Consider the following 22,692-nt stretch of genomic DNA (forward strand, 5'->3'; position numbering starts at 1 on the left):
ATTAAATATTCATAAATTAGGGTTTACCTAGGAACATATATTATACTGAACTATATGATTTGAATTTAATGTATGTCAATGAAACGTACATTATATAATTGATTTTTAAATTATTAGGTATGACATACTATATAATATATAAATATAGGTTTATACATGTATTATGACTATTATGTATATATTGTTTATATATATATAAACTATAAAGGTACTTATAACCTATGTGTAACAAATGGAGAGGAACCAGTAGTCGAAGTGACGGTGGGATGGGGCCCTCCACATTTTATAGTTTACATTTTCCATCCCTACAATTATTGTGTCGAAAATAATACATCCTCCTTATAAGACGTGTACCTATACAATTATTATCAATTTCAAATGGTGTTTCTGATAAAATTTTCATTTTTACGATGGTTTTTAAATTAGAGTTAAAGTAATACAAAGAATAATTATAGTGATTTTCAATATTATAAATATTATTCCTTTTCGATAAGAAACAAAAGTACTCACCCATTTGTTTGCTCGTTTAAATTGGGATATGACGACTAGATCTAAAAAATGTAAAAATCATTTCTTACAATTTTATATTGATAACATAATATGTTTGCTTTTTGGTCCTATAGAGTTCAGATTTACAATATTTTTGATTAATTAAAATATTTATAGTTTTTATAAAAAATGTAATTAATACAATTTATATTTGAACAATTTTTAGCATTTCTAACCTTTTTTATACTTTTAGTATAATAGTATGATGCAGTGGCCTTCAACCGGTGAGTTGCGATCCATTTTTGGGTTCGCGTATAAGCTTTAAAATTGGGTCGCGATACGTCTTCTTTTTAAAATAAAAAATAAGTTTAATAGATAAAAATACAGTTTATATAATCTATATGTTAAAATAGTATAATGGATATCAAATCACAGTATATATTTCATATACTGGTATGATTCTACGTAGCAGGTGGAATTTATTATGTGAAAACATTCAAGGACAAACATCATATTACATTTTTTGTGTCGTATTTTTATTTTATTATATTTTTTCGTGTGAATTCTATACATTTTCAATTAATAATAATTAAATATTTTACCTAAGTACTAAAATTTAATTTTTATTTATTCAGTTATAATAGTACTACTACAAAGCATTAAGCAATATAAGTTTTTTTTTTGTTTTTCTACAAAGCTTACGTGGGTCGCGAAAAATGTAGTCCTAAAAAAGTGGGTTGCGAGTCCAAAAAGGTTGAAGACCACTGGTAAAATTCATATTGTTAGTATTTATAAGTTGTACGTACATAAATGCTTTAAGCGTTATATTTATGTATAATTTTACGGTTAAATGGATTTTAATTCTCCCACTCCCCAAGGAGTTCGAATTTTTAAGCTATACGCGAGAACTATATAAATCAAGGGCATCTATCCACTTATTTTGAGCCACTTCGACCACCGGATAGAACACAAATATCAACGTTATAATATAGTATTATTATGATGTATAGTTATTAATTTTTCATTAATCTTAAATAGTGTAAACACAATATTATAATATCGTGATTATTTCTATCATTGTATATAATATGTATTTATATATCTGCATATATTACTATGATGTGTATATAAACTATTCATTTTCCATTTATTAGAGTTAACCAATAATTGTAATTATTTATATCATATTAAGTCAAAAATATTTATTACAATTTGTACCCGATATCATATTTATAGTATGCATATAACTTAGTGGCATATTTTTGGGGTGGGGTATCATAGGTAACTATGCCCACCAACCACCGATAATGTTTAATATAAAATGTTTGTTTCCATTCTTTGACGTTATCAGTTAAAAGTTTACTACTTGTCATACTACCAACATCCCCCTCTTGTCTATGCGCTTCTGTTTTGTACCAACCTGCTACCAGGAGTACCAGTAATGGTTAGTTATTATTGACTATAGTTATATTGCTTTAATGGTATTTTTTTTGGAAAACAAGAAAAGTTAACTATAGAATTATAAATTTATTACTAAAAATATAATAGTGGTCGTTTCTAATATTACAATAATTGTGTTCTAATTTTTTATCAACAGTACCACCGTCGATTTCCGACTCGTTGAGTAGTTCAGATGCAATAGTTCGAGAAGGAGCAAATGTGTCGTTGACGTGTCACGTGGATGGTTACCCGAAACCAGATATCAAATGGAAACGTGACGACGGTCTGCAAATTAACATCAACAAGACCTTAAACGGTACGAATTTTTATAACTATGTCCATCTGCAGATATATAATTATAAAATACGAATCTAATCTTAGAATTATAGAATATTTTGCATTCGCTCACATAATATACGGATATAATATATTAATATCTATCATTACGTTTACTTGTACAGCACAATATAATAATATTATATTATTTATATTTATACAAAACCACAGAATATCTGTACTTAAACGTAATATTATTATAATATGCAGTCAACAATAGCACTATACTAACCGCGTGAGTCCTATCGGCGGCGGTCAAAAGTTTTAGGCGCACGTCTTCTTCCTCGCCCACCTGCCCCCCCCCCCCCCAAGCCACCCGCGCATCGACACCCACGAGCTCACAATACCTACGGAAACAAATGGAAATATTAAACGTTAACAACAATAATTATCGTTCTCCCGCAGGTTATGTATATATATATATACGTATAATAATAATAATAATAATAATGTTTTTGAGGGGAGGGCTGCCGATCGGGACGCTACAAGGCGGAATTTGCAGTCTTATTCGCTTCCCGGGCCCCATTTAATTGGAACAACAATAATAACACGCGGACGGATCCGGCGAGGGTGGGACATTTTAATAGCGACAATCCTTATTGGTAGCAATGAATCATTGACAGTGTATATATACAGTCGGCCGTAGTCCTGCGTCGCACACAAAGGAATCCGAAAACTTTTCAAACGCGAGGGCCGGCAAAAGTTCGCCTCACGCGTAAACCCACCGCCGCCACCGCTACCACTGTCGCTGTACCACCTATAATATATACCTATATATCCATCCCACGGCGTATTTATATAATATAACTTATAATACTCTCGCGCGTGTATAAGATTTGTCGCGACAACGTTATCAGCTAAATATAATATATACCTATATTTATATTATATATCGTACACAGTTTATCTCCATACCTGCACACCTCCCCGCCCCCGCGTTTTGCTAACTGTCTCGTCCGCGAAATAAGTTTGATAATTATTATTATTATTATTGCCCGTTTTATTATACCGCGTCCCGCACGGATCCGTTTGTATTCGTTTATATCGGTCGTCGTTGGTCGTATATTATTAAAAAATTAATTTTATATTATTATTTAAAAGTGAGCGAATGGGAGGAACCCACTTTGGAACTGCATCGGATCAGTCGGCTTGACATGGGCGCCTACCTGTGCATCGCCACAAATTCTGTGCCCCCGTCGGTCAGCAAACGGATAAAAGTCAGCGTGGACTGTGAGTACCTATATAATATTATATTGTGATAATAATCATACTCGTGTACAAACATAATATCACTCTGAACTGTATCATGGTCAGTGAAAAATATTCTGTAACCCGGAAAGACGCATTTTAATTACTTATATAATGTATATATAATATCCTTAGATCATATACAATGGATGGAGCTACTTTAATCATTTGCTGTGTCCAACATAACCCCCCCACTTATTAGATTTTTTATAGCAATTGTTGGCGAAACGCATGCGTAATAACTCGTTGTACCTTGAAATCAAATGGGTGGTGGGGATGGAATGTAAAGCGGCATAAAACATACCCCCACCCCCCCACTTATTAGTTACTTTATAGTGATTGTTGGCGAAACGCATGCGCAATAACTCGTTGTACCTTGAAATGAAATGGTTAGTGGGGGGTTATGTTGGACACAGCTCGGTATACGAGAAATACACACACAGCTCCATCCATTGTATATGATCTAAGATAATATCATACCTACAATATAAATACGCCATGTAATGAAAACGTATACGCCTAGTACCAACATTTATACAACGTGATTATAGTATTCGTGGAAGTCATAATATTATGAAGTATAAACATTAATAATACTGTGTACTTCATAATATTCTTAGAATATTTTGAAAAATTAAATGTGTTTTTATAAAAACTATAATATTTAATTACTCTATAAAGTTCTTTTACCATCATCATTTAGCCGTTGGCTTCCAAGTAGGTGTATTGAAAAAAATCCGTTGCTCAAGTTTTTCATGGTCGTAAACTTTCAACGGCCGGTCGTGATAAAACATTTCACATCTTCACCATGATTGTGCGAATTCTCGCCGGAAACTTTTTTATAGGAAATGTTTTCACCCGATTTCACTGGTTTCTACGCCGCGAGTCCAATCGCGATTTTTTATTTAATGCTTCATAGAAAATTCTAAAGACACTAACTGTTTTTGTTTTTCACCGCATAGATTTACACCACATGTCGATCAATTCATCTAGCACCAAGATTAAATTTTTTCTTCATTTACAATATTTTACTTATGTCTATACGAATATGCACTTTCTTGATTTCGATTTTTTCCTCTTAGGTATTAATATAGCCTATAGGTAGCTTATAATATTGTAGTCAACACATGTCGTACGATTTATTTGTATCAACATATTTATAAATAAAAAAGTTTTATAATCTAAATAAGTAAACTGTTTTTATGGCCAGTTTAATATCAATCATAAATCAGTTAGTGAATTTAAGTGCTTGAACTGTTGTGTATTCAATTGAAATTGACGGGCAAATCAACTAGACGGTAAATCATAAATAATATAAACTTTGATCTCTTATTAATAACATCGCATCCAGACAAATATACGAAGCCTGTACCTGAAAAAATCAATTCACAAGACCACAGAGGTATAAAAATAAATACCACAAATAACCCACAGGCTTTGTGAAACGCGGGGGAGTGTGGATAATGAATCAATTCGTTTTCGTCTACACTGTTCACCATTTCATGGACATTTTTATGCGGCTGAAACGGAATCATTGTGAAATCGTTTTCGTATACATTTATCAGTTTTCAGGATAATGTTATAGTATATCATCATTACGTTAAACATTTACATTTTGAAATTAAATAGATAAATTCGCGAAAGCAACGTCATGACATTACTATAATTATTAATTTACGTGTAGGCGGTAGGTATAATATATTATACTTCTAGCCACGTGACCGTTGTCGTCGAGACGTATAATATGTTTATCGCTGTATCGATCGAGTTCGCACTAGATTGTAAATCATATTTTCGTATTTATTGTAATATTGTGAGTGTTTGCTAAATCTGCAATTAAATAAAACTGATATATTTATACAGGGTGATTTTTTAAGCATGCTCCCCCCCCTATTTTTCTCTCCAATAGTATATTTATTCAAATTCTAATTTTTAGAATTTTTAAGTAGGTAGGTACTTAAAGACCGTATTTTAAAATCCCTGATATTTTTTATATTAATTAAGTAATTAAGGATATAGTGTCCTGTGGCGATACAAACTTTTATTTTTAAAATAACTATACCCCACTATTTTACTACCAATTATTTAGCAGATAATTTTCTTGAAAATGTTGATGTATCTAAATGTAGTATTTATTATACTTTGGCCATTTTTACTAAGTATTTTTAATGTTTGATCAATAATTAGTAACATTTTCAAATCATCTAAGCCCCCATCATTACCGCATAGACATATTATTATCCTTTGAAAAACAGAAGTATGTATTGGTCACAAAATCATCCTTAAATGGTACAAAAAACATCAAGTATTCGAAAATATTATGGTGTTCGTGTGTAATTGAAAATTTCAAAAATCAGAATTTGAATATATGTATAGCACGTATAGTTTAAGTACAAGAAAATAGGGCTAGGATAAATCACATCGCATAATGTAAACATGGTTTTTTTTTTTTTCGAGATATAGGTAAGACAAAACAGACAGCACGTATTTGTGCGCACGCCCCTCTCCTTCGGAAATCTAATCTAATCTAATCGTATCACTGTCCCACAGCATTCTGTCGTGCCTACCAAGCGTACTTGTTCGTTCTAAAAACGCGATCGTTGCAAACCCGCACACACAATATTATATAATATATAATATAATATACAGCACGAGACGCGCCGCGCGCACAATTAATTATCATCATTATAATATTATTATTATTAAATTAGTACTGTTTACTATTATATAACCTAATGCGAACACGACGGTCGGTGACGGGGGATGTTATATTAGTCGTATTATATGGCGCGGCGGTCTCGTTACGACGTAGCGGTGTTCTTTACACTGCGCAATTATTCTGCACGCGCCCCTCAGCGCATATAATGTTTACACGCACACACACACACAAAAACGCGACCCCCCCCCCCCACGGGCCGGAGTCGTTTAAATTCGTAACGCATATTTTTTCATATACTATTTTAAACAAAGTTTTAATCGTCGGTTTGGGAACAAAACGTTTTATAAGCGCGCATCAACCTACGCCCACGACGACGGGTGAAACCGCCGCGCGATTTATTAATAAAATATGAACGATAATTACTCGTGAGTCGTGATCGACATGATATTTCACTGTGCTCACGCCGTATAATATATTGTCATATATAAACAGGGGTGGACGGCGACAAGAGATGAGTCGCGATCCGCACACATTATGACGACAAATAATAATATTATGAAGAGCAGGAAAAGGAATAAATAATAATTATACCTATATTATCCTAATATACAATAATGTATAAAAGAACATGTCTTATTTATATGTTCCGATTTTCTGATGATACTATTGTACTTTTTTCCAATTTTTTTTCACAGAGTTGTTCCAAATATTTTCCCAAGTGCATAAAACGCAAATCCCGTTGTTCAAGAAGCCGTGATTTTATTCGTCATGGTAGTAATTGAACTGTAATCCATTTTTATGAGTGAAATGTCTATTGTTTGCGAGAAATTTAAATGCTCACGTTATATAATATACCGTAAAATAAAGACTGGCCGAAACTATTAACAACAAATTAATATACATTTTGTTACATAAATAGTTTTAATATTAAATGCATGAGAGGTGTATGGAAGACACGTCCGATCACTTTATTTTTATTACACGCTGAATTATATAAATTGTGTTAAATCTCATCAGTTGATTCACTCATTAGAAACAAACATTTTAAATTCAAAAAGATAAAAGTTTAAACTTTTTTAAAATACTTTATGACAATTTTTCAATATTTTTTAATCAGTTATTACTTTTAAAATTACCGAAAATTACTTAGTTCTATACTAAAATTTTAAAATTTTAATAAAATCATAAAAAAACCACTTTACCTACTTAGATAAAAGTTTTTACAATCAATAGTTTTTTAAAACCAAATTTACGAATTGGCTATTTTTAAATTTTCAAAAATTTTTCTTTAGATAAAATAGAGTATTTATAATCTGTAATATTTCAGGAGATCTTGACACCAGTGTCTTTTTAATCGACACGGGGGGTTATTTGGCATAAATTCACTGGCTAAGTTAGAAATCAATAGATTTGTGTGGTTAACTGTTTGATGTTGAATTTTTTATTGTAATTTCTAGCTGTTTTAGAGACTATAGCTCAGGGGTAGCCACTAATCTTAATTTCGGGAGCTGCAAATTTATGAAGCTAATTCGAAGCGAGCCACATTGTTAAGAGATGTTTATAAAATGATGACACATTTTTCATTTTATAATAAATAAAGGAACATTTATTTATTTATAGAAATAACTTTGAGCCGCACAAAACTGACTCAAAAGCCACATGCGGCTCGAGAGCCTCGTTGTGGCCACCCCTGCTATAGCTGTTACGATTTTAAGATCTTTATATGTAGTGAGATGTTTGAGATGTACCATGGCGCAGATGTTATTTGGCGAAGGGAAATAGACTGGAAGGCTTGTATAGTCCGTATTTGGGAAGGCTTGGCATATCCTCATAATTGGATGCCATAAAAAAATGTTTTATCATATTTTAATTTTTTTTTATTTTAAGTATTAAAAATAAAAATAAAAAAGGTTATATTTTTCGTTCAGCGCACAAGTCAAAAATTATACATAAAAAAGCAAAAAATAAAATAATATTGATTACAATAAGAGTTATTAATTTAATTGTCAGGTCTTCCTGTTACACTTATAGTACGTATACACGCCCTGCTACCTATGTTGTTTGAAATGTTCGAATACAAAGAATTATTGTCGTAAACGATTATCATAATGGGACATCCAAAGCACTACAGAACAAGTGAAAAACGACAGAGGTAGGCGTATACAGCTCACGGTACAACGATGACAACCCTCAATGTACTAAAATATGCATCGTTATTATTTATAGGTACATACGCGTGGGTATATATTATACTTTGTGCGATGTTATATTACTATATGATTATAAAATCTGTTTCGTATTTAATGCAACTGTTTAATCATCCCTCGTCGCGATAAAATATTTATGGCGTTATTCGTTTATATGTTTTTTCCGAACATATATCCGATGATGTTTGGTTAACGTGAATTAATAAAAATTTGGATAAAAAAAAAACATCGTTTATTTGCGAATTTCGCGTAGGTACATAATATAATGTGAACCTCACCACCACAAACCCCCCTCAACCCCCTTCGCCTGCACACAACGTCACTTCGCCGACGACCACCGCCGACCGTCCGGGCGATTGACGTGCATTCGCCGCGTAATTGTATTTTGTTCCATTAGTCTCGTGTAGGTATGTACATAGATTAGCCGCAAAATGTCCATCGCACATGAATAATTCTGTCAACCGCCGTTTACACCGGATGTTAATTTTGCAGCAACAATAATATAAACACAGACACTGCAAAACGAACGCCGTACGCAAAAAAAATATTGCGGAAAAAATTGACCGAAGCCTCTTTTCCACGCAGTCGGCGGCATCCGACACGATTTTTCCAGGGACCTGTTCGGTATTTTTTTTTCTCTTACTCCTGTTATTTTTTGTATACATAATACAATATATATATATATATTACGATGTCATTTGATCTACAGTTTCCAGTATTTCATTAAAATGTTAATGCACTTCCATTATTATTTATGAATTACGAGTGAAAGAACCTCCAGAAATATATAAAATAACATAAAACATAATAACACTATTTGTTTTTTTAATTTATTTATTGTATGCTCTTTTTATTTTTACTACGATGTAATTCATTCAGGGAATGATATTCAAAGATGATTGTTTATATTATCGTTTCAGCTATAACCATTAATGGTATACTATCGTACCTTCTCTTGTCCGGTGTACATTATCAAAGTTTTCTCGGAAGTCCGACGAGTGGCGCGCCGTTTAATACTTATTTGTAATAAATTAACATAAAATTAAATATTGCATTAAAAAAATTATAAAACTACTTATTTTTATAACGATTGAGTCTTTGTGTTTATACTCTATATTAATTTCTTATAATAAATTGTTAGTAATTATAACGTTCATATATATTATAATACAATCATGACATATTGAAATGTCATCCTCATTCATTGTATATATTACACTATATATACGTTAGAGTGTCATAATAATGAAAAACTTGTTTTAACATTTCAAACTGGAACTCGATCGTACTAAACACTCAACAGGTCACAAAACGCGCTCCAGTATAATATTATATGATTATTATTGTTGATGTATTAACAATAGTATGATCACCGACAGGTAGGTTACCGATAGGTACGCACGATTGTAATATTACGAGGATATAATATGAATTCATTTTTAAAACAAATACTTCACTTCGGGGTAGCTGTATATTGTTAAGATATAATTTCAAAATCATTGTAATACCATAATAATAATAATAATAATATGGACGGAGGCGCGTTGTATTACTACAATATTATTATATTATTCAAAAAAACTTCGCTGTTATTAACGCACGCGACCCTTATTTTTACTTCCGTCTCGGCGCGAATCGTCGGGGGCGACGGCGGCAGGCCGACAGCCATACAATTTATTATATACGAGTAGATATATATATATATAGTGTGGCTGTCGATCGTGACGGAATTTAACCTTAGAGGTATTATACTTATGCAGGGAAACGGTGATGAGATCGCGTGGCGCCGGGAATACAATATAATAATAATATATCAGTATTCGTCGAATGTCATCCACGCGCAAACGACCGACGACCGACAGACAACCGACCTCGTAGGTACCTCTTCCGGCAAACGGTATAATGCGGTATAATACGGTATAATATATATATGTACCTATGTACATAATATTATGGAGCCGTCGCGTCGCGATGAGGGGATGCTGCTGCCACTGATGCTTCGGCAGCGGGCGCGTGCGGAGCGCCGCGAAAGACAATAGCGTCCATTAATAATCATTAAAAGGCGTTTGCGCTCGCTCGGTTCGCGTATAATATAATATTTATAATAGTAATCATAATAATAATGATAATAGTAATAATAATACACGAGCGCGCGCGAGTGTTATATAATAATAATAATAATAATATTATATTATAATATAAAAGACGCAACGTTATATGAATATCTTCGGGATCGTCAGGTATTACCGGCGCCGTTGGCTGCGGCGGCGTCACGTAAAACTGCGACCCGTCGACAACAAAGGGATAATTAATCATCGGTTAAATAGCTGGTCGTCAACCACGGGGTCGACCCCATCCCAGAGATTGTACATTTTTTTTTTACATTTTTTATTATTATTATGATTTTTTGTATACATACATAATATTATTATTATACACGAGATATTATATATATTCGTATATACACATTATATACACCAAAACGGCCCTCCGATGATGCCATTTAGTCATTCCTCCCTCGGCCATTGTCCTTATTGTTGTGAAAAAATAATTATCACGGCCATTACAGTGCGCAATTGTTTTGATAACGAAAAAATGTAAAAATATAATAGTATAATATTATAATAATATTAAATGCCACGAGTCGCGGTGGTTGACGGAGACGCGACTTTCGAACGTTCGGTGAACATTTTTTTTTTCGGTCCGCTACATTATACGAATATATAAAACGCGCCAGCCCGCTCATACGTCACACACTAACACGCGCTTGTAGGGTTCAAATATTATTACGACTTGGGAATGTTTGGATCGCCGCGTAATATTAAAGAAAATGTACATTATGAAAGTTATAAACATATACCGAAATATTATCCTCTAAACGCTAAATTAAATTTTAACTATTTTAACCGCAGCTTTCTCGATTATTATTATTATCACATTTAATGTCACTTTAATTTTCGAACGTTATGAGCGCTATCAATCTCGAGAAAATTATTAAATTATAATACGAATCAAATGTATAACAGACGTATCTTGGGCGATATGGTAAATCATTGTATAGTAGTATAGAACCTAAAAATATGTATATTGTGTGTACCTATTAATAGGTATACATACTACCATTGATTATAAATACGTATAAGTAATAAGTATTTATAATCAATGATACTACATAGCCACAGCCCACAATATACATTTTCAATAATAATAATCACATTGTGTAATAATAATAATTAATTACAATAAATAATAATATTATGCACATTTAAATATCATATTACTACAACAGTACGACGGTCAACAGTATGTGACGCTTTTCTCCACGTTTATAGCTGACAATGTATTTATTTTTATTATTAAAATAATCTATTTTTTAAACACAAACCGCTAAATCATAAACATAAGTACTATACGTTTACCGTGATAATATTATCCTTAAATATTTTATACTTTTGTAAAGTGACTCCCAAACTATTTACGGTACGAGTGTACGACCGATTATGGAAACATTTTTAATTTTGGCGACCCACAATATAGTTACTAATAAGTAATAATCGTTATTTTTGTTGTTTTATTGATGATCGCTATCTCTGAGATAACTTTTAGTGCGGCAGCGTTGTGATGAAACTTCCGTGACACTCGCGGGCAATGATAAAACAATAATATTGTATAATAAACACAAATAAAAACTGTATCATATAGGTAGGTACTCGAAATATATATTTTATTTTTATATACATAATATAATATATTATATTTTATAGTAATCCAATATTAAATATTTTACATTATAAAAAATAAATAGAATAATAATATAATATATTTCTAAACTTTCCGCGACCCACTTTTGCATCGCTACCCATAGCTTGAAAATGTCTGCTCTAATAGGTACTTGATACTTACTTACTTTGAAAAATGCATAATTTTTTGTCACGATAATATAACCGTCTTATTGTATCTTAACATCATTCTTCATTAATAATTATTTAAACTCCTTTAAAGATTGTTCGAAAACTTATCAATATTATATCACTCTTAGAAAACAATAAATATAAATTATATTTATTATTTATCATTGATATTATGATCCATTAAATGCAAATAATAAAATACACTATACTTTTTGGGATATTTTCGATTATTAGTTTTTCAGTCATTGTGTGGAAGGGAGTAATAAAAATTGTTTGGACAGTTTACAAACTATATACAAACTTGAACGTGGTTGTTTGTAATGTGATAACATGATATACGTCCATGGAACGTAACTTATAACAGCAAACTATAAGTTTATACATGATTAAACTTAATTACTTTGTGGAAACTTGGATCGGTCAAATCGATCAGTATCTAAAACGAAAGAGTCCATAATAATTATTCCGGTCGTGTACATAGAATATAATATACGTAGCATATCATCATACTTCATACGCCACGAGTATAATAATTATTAATTTATAATATCGCACTGCATATTGTGTACTATACAGCGTGCGACATTATATGAGATGTGCTGCAATGACACCATCATAATATGCACTACTAATTATGTATATATAGAGCGCTTATAATACACGCCCGGGAGTTTAATAATTTTTGGACAGAGTTACGACGACTGTCTAATAACTTTTTAATGCAGCGAATAATGTATTAATATGTGTGTTATTTAAAAATCATCAAAGGAGTTTTATGAATAATGGTGATGCTTGCACAGTTGCACGGACGCGTATAATGCATCGAGCGCAATACTAAATTAAAAATAATAAATAGTTATGTTTACTATCGGCGCGGTGAATTAATAAAATATATATCCGGTGCACCACTTTTGGCCACGCGCATCATAAAATACCATTATGATATTATAATGATATATGTGATCTAGTATATATATAATAATAATACGTGGCCTATAAAGTGATTTGTGGCGGGAAGTGTGGGGAGGGGGTATGGAAATAAAAACAGATGTCGAGAGAGAGAGAGAGAGAAATAATTATAAGCTATAACAGTGTATATTATGTAAATATAGTCGCGTCGCGGATAAACAGTTTACTATTATTATTATTGTATAGCAGAAAGAAAAAAGCACGCCACGGCCGTCACTCCGAAAGCTCGCGCAGAACAGATCAGCCGGATCCGTTTACACGGATAGGTAATTTCGTCCCGAATGGTTCGTTAACCGTAATACGTTTTTAAAAACTTGTTTCTCATCTCCTAATTGGTCTGGTTGGCAATCGTCCGCGAAACGGATGTTTTCGAGCAGCTGAAACTAGTCAAAGTTTTCGCGCTTGGACGCGCGCCGCCAGGAAACTAGATAACATCAATAGTTTTACTCGACTGATGTAGGTACGCGTAATACGCTTTATTATATACACACGCCCACTCATTTATTTTATACAAAGGTATTAAATCGTTATTTGTGTGTCGGTCGAGTCCGATGTTTTGATCGCGTTTTAAACGAATCGAACGTTTTGTGATTTTGAAAAGCTTTGCTGTCGATTTATTTTATCACAGCATTATATTTAATTATATATATAATATACAATTATCATGACGTACCACAGCCAATGAAAGCGCCACCACTCCCCACCACCATCAATCACGCCACTGTGGCAATGGCCTAACGTACAGCTGACGTACCTATAATAAATATTAAAACCGTAGAATGTGCACAACACACATATTATAATGAAATTCTATCCGCTGATATTATCGTCATTCTGTAAATTTGTGTTCAGACGTTTTTAAGATGTATAAATACATGTAGGTACGCGTTTTCTTTTGTTTTAATATAATTTATCATCGACCTTTTGTCTAAAGCTCCTCTGTCGTTGAGAATATAATATTTTTGTTTTGTACATTATATTATTATTATATATACATTGCAATATCAGAATTAATTTTTCTCTCTTTTCCTCTCCCTGTGCTTAAGCTTGTTGCTATATTCCTTACCAAATAAGAATAACTTAGTACCTAACTTACTTATCTTAACTTTAATCTATAATTGAACAGAAAACGCAATTAAAACTAATTCTATAAATATGTTCTTTGTTATGAAGTATACAAACGTTATGTGATATAGTTTCCTTGTCGGTAGTCGGTAGTTAATAGTTATGCATGTGGATATTAAACTACATAGTTTCTGTTAGTTGATGATAAACTAATAAACATGAAATCGTATTGAGAAGTCTCCAAAAATAGTTTTATTTTTTAAGTTTGTACCATTTTGTAAAAAAAATTGCTGATTGTTTATAAAATATCCAAGACAACCACAAAAGAAGATTAAAAAACAGTGGCGTCGCGGTTTTCTTATCTAAATAGAATATATGCTTAGTAATATTAAAAAAAAACGTGTTATGTAATAATATAAATATATAACTACTATTTAATTACTATTTACTATACATCTATAACTCGTGTATAAATTCACGAAAAAGTACTTCGACTGAGAGCTGTATTCACTATACCTGTGCTTTTTGAAATTTATTTTTGTATCTAATTTTAGTCATAAATTAAGCTTCGCCTTCAACTGTTCCTTCATCTTTCATTTAACGCACGTAACAGCTCACAGTCGAATTAAAAAGTATGTTTGAAAAATAAACATAATTTTATGAAAAAATCCCCCCCTAAAAAAAAAAAAAGAACAGGCAGCTTTATAGTTGTGTGGGAGAAAAGCCCCCACAGCTCACATTGATATAAAAAAGGTTAGATTCCATGAAATATTAATTGATTTCCACCTATAACTTGTCGACACTTTATTACATATCGTGAATTAGATTATAGGTACCTATTTGTACTGTCAAATATATTTAATATAAAAAATAAAAGCTCACTCATTTTATGTTATTAATTTTAGACACATCAATAGTAAATTTTTATCGCAACGCAAGTAAGACATGTAAATAAGTTATGTGTATTAATATTTTTCACCGAGTTTAAATGTTTATACATATCATATAATTTAATAAAAAATTGCTCATAGTTTAAAGTTACATATTATTATATTATATACAAATTATTAAATATTTCACTTCTTTACATTTAGATTATTATGTTTACAATACAACCACAAAACGTCTAATCGGTTATATTTTAAATGTTAAATACAAAGTGTTTATATTGTATATTTGTATAATACAATTATTTAACTAATATTTAGTATTTTATCCAAGCGTTTTGCTGCAGAATATTAAAATATATTATAACAGTGCTTTATAATAACATATTATTACGTATTGATTAGGTAAATTGGTTATCGTTCATATACCCTCGTCATAATTTATATTCGAAAAATTATACTATAATATTTTCGATCGATTATAAATATATACAATCTCTGCATCATCTATAGTTGATAAATTGTATCATATATTTTTGATTTGAATATAATATTGCCTAAGACATTTATCATGCAGCGACATAATTCATATTATTATGATGGTCAATAGTTTTCCTTGCTTCTTGCTGAAATCGTTACTGTTGCACAGTTATTCATTTTACTTTTTAGATTTATAGGATAGAGTACTCAATGAATATCAAACAGCTAGTTTTTCCATTGAGTTGTGATAAAATTATGCGAACATTCTACTGCAAGACGTTTACGTTATCGCGTTTCGCACACGAGACGCATCAACTATATTATTATTATTTTCGTCTCAAATTAGTTTAGGATATATTTTAATATGCTATAATAATTCTGGTAAACTGCAGTATAACGGTTATGACGTCATATTTATGAGCGCAGCCTGGTTAAAACCTATGCTCATAGATACATAATATATATACATATTATATCTATGCGTATAGTGTGGGTATTGTATAATATAATCGTATAGAAACCTTCCATTATCTACGAAAAAAAAGTGCCGGTTGAACTGTCTTACAATATAATATCGGCAGTTGATTAAATAATATGTTATCAAAAAAATTTGAGTCTGAAAAAAAAATCCCTCATACATCACCCGAAATTTAGTAGGTACCTACTTATTATCATTACAGTATAGACTAGCCGTTGATATTTTATCTGCACAAAAATAGATAATATTCTGTAATATTATTATAATAGTTGGCATACAGACGAGTGTAACAAAAATAGGTGACAAACGTAATTTACTAACTAACTGTAGGTTAGATTAGGTTAGGTTAGGTTTTTTGGTGCATACATTAACAATTACCGAATTATTATATATTATAATAATGTCTAAATTTAAAAAAAAGGCAAACAAGTACCTATCGCTCTCCTGTACAGCAGTTGTCGAGTATGTCATTGTAATGGACGTGTATTGTATTTGAATTCAATCATTACATACGAACAACTATTTTGAACGGAGACATTTTATTGTGACATCCAAGCTAAGCTTAATTTAAAAAAAACATTTTAATCAAAACTATATCAGCTATAAACAGCGTAACTTTCCGGTAAACCCTTTTTTTGTTAAAGGTAGAAAAGTTCTTGTGGGGGATCTTCTATTAAAATATATAATGTTAGCGATGAAAAGAATAACTTTTATGAATTTCTATCTGAAAATAATTTGAAAATTTTCGGGATTTTGTCAAAATTTGAAATTTAATTGCATATAAAAATTAATTGTGCCTGTGCATCTTTAATATTTTTGAATTTCTATAAAACAGCTTATGAGGAAAATTGCATTCAATTTTGAAGGTTTTTTACCAAGTGAAAAAGTTTTTATCGACAATAATTTAAAACAATTTTACAAAATTAGAAAACTTTCTCGTGGCTATAAATAGCACAAAAAGAGTCAAAATATTTTGAAAATATTACAAGTTTCTACAGTTATTAGTTTTATTACGAGTTACACCAAAATAATAAAATAGATTTTTTCAAAAATTAGTTTTGCTTAAAAATTTCCATTTTTTTTTTGTTTTGTTTTTCCCGATGGTTTGGGATTACTGGGGGTTTTTCAATTTTGACCAATTAGATTCACTTTCTATCAGAAAATATGCTGATATCAAAAATTGGAACAGTTTTACTACCCCGAACGTTGATGGCAGTTAGAAAAAAAAACATACATCATTGTAAATACAATACGTTCATCGCTACGCTCAGAATATAAAATCTAAAAATAATTGTCATTACATAGTTAGATAATTGCATCTATAAGTTCTTTATGTTACTTCATAGCTATATGTATGCAATTCAACGTGAATAATATTATAATATGGAACACGTGTGGAATAATGATATTCTTGTATAACATAAACAATAAACAGTGTACGAGAAATTTTAATCGTGAAAACATTAAAACAATACATTGTATTAACAATTAACCTAGTTTGAATTCTATCCTCTCTTTTACGACGAAGAAATTAAAAATGTTGGTATTAATTTTAAATTCAGCCCGAGGTATAGATCCACAATATTTATAATAAACTTATATGGGTAACGACGTTGATGCAGTGGCGTATCGAGGCGTTTTCTGCCTATGTCATCACTTTCCAATTCGCTACCTTTCCCTCCCCATCTCTCCTAAAATCGTTTGTTACCTTTGTGCATGCTGGATCGTATTGCGTATAATATGGAGGTAGGTAGCTGTTTGAACGAACGGACTTGATTGTTTACGGTTCAACTTTTAGTTCTAAATTATATCATGTATATATAATTTGTATAAAAATAATTTTTCATCTCAAAAAATCAGTAAAATTTGATTTCATCAAATGAAAAATACTTTTTGTAATTTTGTAAAAAAAAAATTGTCGAAGGCACCTTGAAAATATGTAACCGCTCTAGGCCCGGGTCTATAGGGCCTGCGCCTAAATACGCCTCTGCGTACGTCATCTAGCTGCGTTGATGAGTATAATGTCGCTATAACATTGTGTTCGTTGTATCCCGATTTTCGGGTAAACTCGACAGATTGTTCCCCGGCATTAACGCCGTCATTGTTTTCCTTCTTTGACCGACGGCCGTAATATAAACATTTTTCGATCGTTTATCGGGCTTTTATATGTGTAAAGTTAAAGTTTTTGCCGTATCATAATAAATTAACTCGTTTGTATTTTCAATAATCAATAAATTATAAATACGATTTTGTGAACACAAATTATTAATTTTAAAAATTAAAGAGACGAGTCTCATTAATAAATTATATTATTTACTAGCAATGTTTACATGGGTTTTGCATATCTTGTGCATGTTGTATGTAATGTTTTCATGGATCGACAATTTGAACCCTTATCCCTCAACCACGTGATCCATAGACGCCCCCACACCATTCACTCCCGACTATTTTACAACCATAGTATATACTATACCGCACGACTTGCGGACAACTTGACGTGGTTATTTATACGTCATGTGATACATATATTATTATATGGTATATGTTGTCTATATTATAGTCGTGCAGTAAACTCTAAGATTTTTGATTTTTTACTTCATAAGATATAATAATATTATAATATGGTTTATGTCGTGCAATATACCATATATAGGTAACAATTAACAATGAGGAGATTCTATATAAAACGTTTGATATTATTATACCACGGTGGGTACCTATTGGTTGTACCGGATCGTGGCATTAGCATTTATGTTCGCAAACGTTTACTTCATTGTTTAGCAAACAGACAGTCCGAATTTCTCTGTTATCAAAAGTTCCCAACGTTTACCACCGTATAGTTTTCTCTATAACGATGTATTCGTGGCACGGTGCGACGCAGTGGCTGAAATCAATCACTCGACGTGATCGAGAGTAAGTGTTGCCACTAGTTGTCGGATGGGTGACCACCTGTTTCGCAGTGCGCAAAGACCTTGCCACACATACACGTGTTCCTAACCGACCGTACTAACCGTACCAACCCTACTGAACCAACCCCATCAACCTACAGGCTAATGACCTCAGTCGTCGAAGCCTTAAACCTAATGGGGGAAAAAAAAAAAAAAAAATGATGTATTATGTTTTTTGTTCCACATGACAGTCCCGCCGATGCTGTGGATACCACATCAGCTGGTCGGCGTGCCACTGGGCTACAACGTGACACTGGAGTGTTACACCGAGGCGCACCCGACGTCCCTGCACTACTGGACCCGGGACAGCGGACAAATGTTGCACGACAGCGGCAAGTACAAGGCCGTGTCCATACAGGGCGTGCCGTCGTACAAGGTGCAGATGAAGCTGACCATCGTGGATGTGTCGCACACAGACTACGGCGTGTACAAGTGCGTGGCGAAGAACTCGCGCGGCGAGACCGATGGCACAATTCGGCTGTACAGTGAGTGGTCGCACTTGATTAATTTCGCGCAAACGCACACACACACACATACACATGCACACACCCATCGGGTATTCTTAGCAGTGGCGTATCTACAGGGGGGGGGGGATACCCCCTCACCACCCGGAGACCAAATTTTGTACAACTTAATAACTTGTATAATATAATAATACCAATATAATATGTGTATAGTGAATGTGCATTAAAAATTGTATACACCCCTCCCTTGAAAAAATCCTAGATACGCTACTAATTCTTAGACTTTTAAATTGTTTTTGCGTTTTGATCTGCAGTAAAACTAATAATATTATAACAAGACGCGCGTATAATATATTATTATAAATTATGGTGTACGAAACATCACGTTTTTCGCTAGCTATATCCACCACCTCCGCCGCCGCCGCCGCCGCCCTGCTTTAGTGTCGTTATAATATTATGCGTCGTAATATCACGACCCCTATGCAGGTGTATAATAATATAATATAGCGAGGTGTTCTGTAAGACATGTGTGTAGATAATGTACAATAATATGTTATACGGGGACGTACAGAATATAGAGAAATAAAAAATTTAGTGTTCGAACTTGGTATTACATGGCAATAATAGTTTTGCAATACATATTAATTGCGTTTAACTCATCGACAACTTTCAAAAATGGTTCAACAAGTAGATACAACGTAGACCTCCTTCAATAAGAATATCATGGCCGACAATATGTTTCCATTTCTTAACTTAATTTTCATTTCTTACCACACCGCTAATATTTCCATTACATATATTATAATATGTATAGTGTAAACACCAATCATTATTATAACTACCACTATTACCTTCAACATTTTTTGGCTCAAAATATTCTTATTAATAAGAAAGAAAACATACAAGTTTGATTTAAAAGAAAAAATAATGTAATCAACCATTATAAAAACATTCTTTTCCGAAACACCTTTCGATTTTGTTACGTACGTCCCTATACATATTATATGTTTAAAATATTATTATGTTTATAATGCATTGTACACGGCCGCTTTTACTACCCCTGCAACACCGCTATTATACCGCTTGTCGAAGCTTGGCGTATTTATTGCACCGATTTTTTTTTTCTATTTCTGTCTAGATCTATTATAAAGACAATAAACTCTACAGTACAGTCGAGTCTCGATAACTCGAAGCTCGAGGGGAATAAAAATAAATTCGGGGTATAGGTTGTATACCGCCAACCTATAATAAGACACAACTTAAAAGCGTTTCAATGGGTGAGAAAAAAATTTGAGTCGTCGCGATTTGAATTTTCGAGACTGTTCTGTATTATTCTACTCCGGAATAATATGTGATAACCAGCTAGGACGATGGCTGTCATTCGGCTAAATAAACTAATCTGGAAATCTTTGTATACGGGACACCGCGTTCATGTTTACTAGAAAACAAATTTTCAAACACATGCGATAATATTGATCGTATCAAGATTGTTCGACGTTACACAAATATAACTAAGTGAATATATTATTATAATATTGTATATTATACATTATATACAATTTAAGAACCAAGAATTCGGGTTTTCATTCCATATATTATGTAGTGCCAGTAAGCAGTAATAATACAATTTTGTCAAAATCAAATTTTTTTAGATCATATTTCGATTTCCTATCGATTCCCGTAAGAAAAATTATGGTTTTTGCAAACAAAAAGTTCATATAAATAGATTACAAAATAAGTAATACGAAAGAAGATGGTGTGTACACAATATTATTACATAAATCCATGAAGATCAGAAGAAAATACGCATTATATCCAAATACTAGAACAAAAAACTGTAACTGATCTGGAGTTAAAATACATATTATACATCTATATGTAATATGTCTATATCAACACATAATAGTATGCCAATGATATCAGAAGGAATTTAGCAGGATTTGTTCCATCAGCAAAATATGCTCCAAATAAAAGTATACTTACTGCGCTTTTTTAAGTCTTCTGATTCGTATAAGCCAATATCATAGTCCGTTAAAACCAATAAAAAGTTCAGTACATTTTTTTTATCGTGTCCAATATACATGTAGTTTCAATAATATAATGACGTACCATCTTTTTAATGTTTAAAAAATTATTATTTTTACTCTGCGGTCTAGTTCAGTGTTGAAAGCGGTTTTGTTGTTTTTTGAAAAATACGTTTTTGGAGTTACCACTTATAAAGTGGCTTTTGACGACAGTATAGGTATTGTAGTCGCATTCCGTGTACCTTTCATTCGTACGACGTCCGAAGAGTAGACGACTATTGTACACAAGGTCAACTGCGTTTAAATTCGTATATTATTACTTTTATTTTTGAATTAATGACCATTACAAATCAATAAAGAAACCATTATATCGAAATCAATAATATCGAAATCATTTCTTTATTGCCTCCGTTTCAGAGTTTTGCACACCAGTGTATTATTATTATTCTACGTATACGAGTTATAATTTCTATAATATAAGATTCTCCAGATTTCGCCTTTGTTTCGTTCGTTTCCGGTTTTCGGTTTCTTAACCGTCATCCGTTTTACTCCTAAATCTTCGGTTCAAAATAAAATCCAAGATCACCGAACGGGGTTAGAATTTTATAATTTGAAGAATATAGTGTAAACATTTTTGACGGGAATTAACGAACCGAATACTGAATTATTTCCTGAGAAATTTACACTTTACGGTGTGCAGATTTAAAACGAAAATCATTCCCACTAATTATTTCTCTTGGGTGAAACTGCAACCGAAGATGGTACACTTAAGAAAATAATATTTTTAAAAGTGATGTATGATGTTTCAATCAATTCGTTCTCGTATACCACATAATATTCTATCGCATTACACTTAAATTAAAAAAAAAAAATGTGTTCTCTTTCACATTTCAACATATGAAAACTAAATATTTTAATGCTTTTAATGTTAAAAACAAAACAGAAATGTCATCCAGCGTCATTTTACGCTACCTTTATGATATGAGTTATTTTCCAATGTACCTACAAACATTCTCTTAATCCTATGTTTCGTTATAGTTTAAACCGAACACTTATTACCATCACATAATTATTTTTAAGTTTATGA

The 22,692-nt window shown here is 32.0% G+C and overlaps 1 protein-coding gene across 3 annotated transcripts in view; it reads left to right on the top strand.

Annotated features, from left to right (window-relative positions):
* Positions 1 to 22,692, top strand: part of LOC132939104 (neurotrimin-like) — a 106,645-nt gene that overhangs the window by 59,274 nt on the left and 24,679 nt on the right. For all 3 annotated transcript variants that reach the window (XM_061006124.1, XM_061006125.1, XM_061006126.1), the window contains exons 4-6: positions 2,087 to 2,245; positions 3,367 to 3,495; positions 19,309 to 19,602. In XM_061006124.1, the coding sequence (XP_060862107.1) occupies positions 2,087 to 2,245; positions 3,367 to 3,495; positions 19,309 to 19,602 (582 nt within the window). The remainder of the gene's footprint in view (positions 1 to 2,086; positions 2,246 to 3,366; positions 3,496 to 19,308; positions 19,603 to 22,692) is intronic.

The sequence above is a fragment of the Metopolophium dirhodum genome, chromosome 2 (genome assembly GCF_019925205.1).
Source record: "Metopolophium dirhodum isolate CAU chromosome 2, ASM1992520v1, whole genome shotgun sequence".
In the NCBI taxonomy this organism is placed as follows: domain Eukaryota; kingdom Metazoa; phylum Arthropoda; class Insecta; order Hemiptera; family Aphididae; genus Metopolophium; species Metopolophium dirhodum.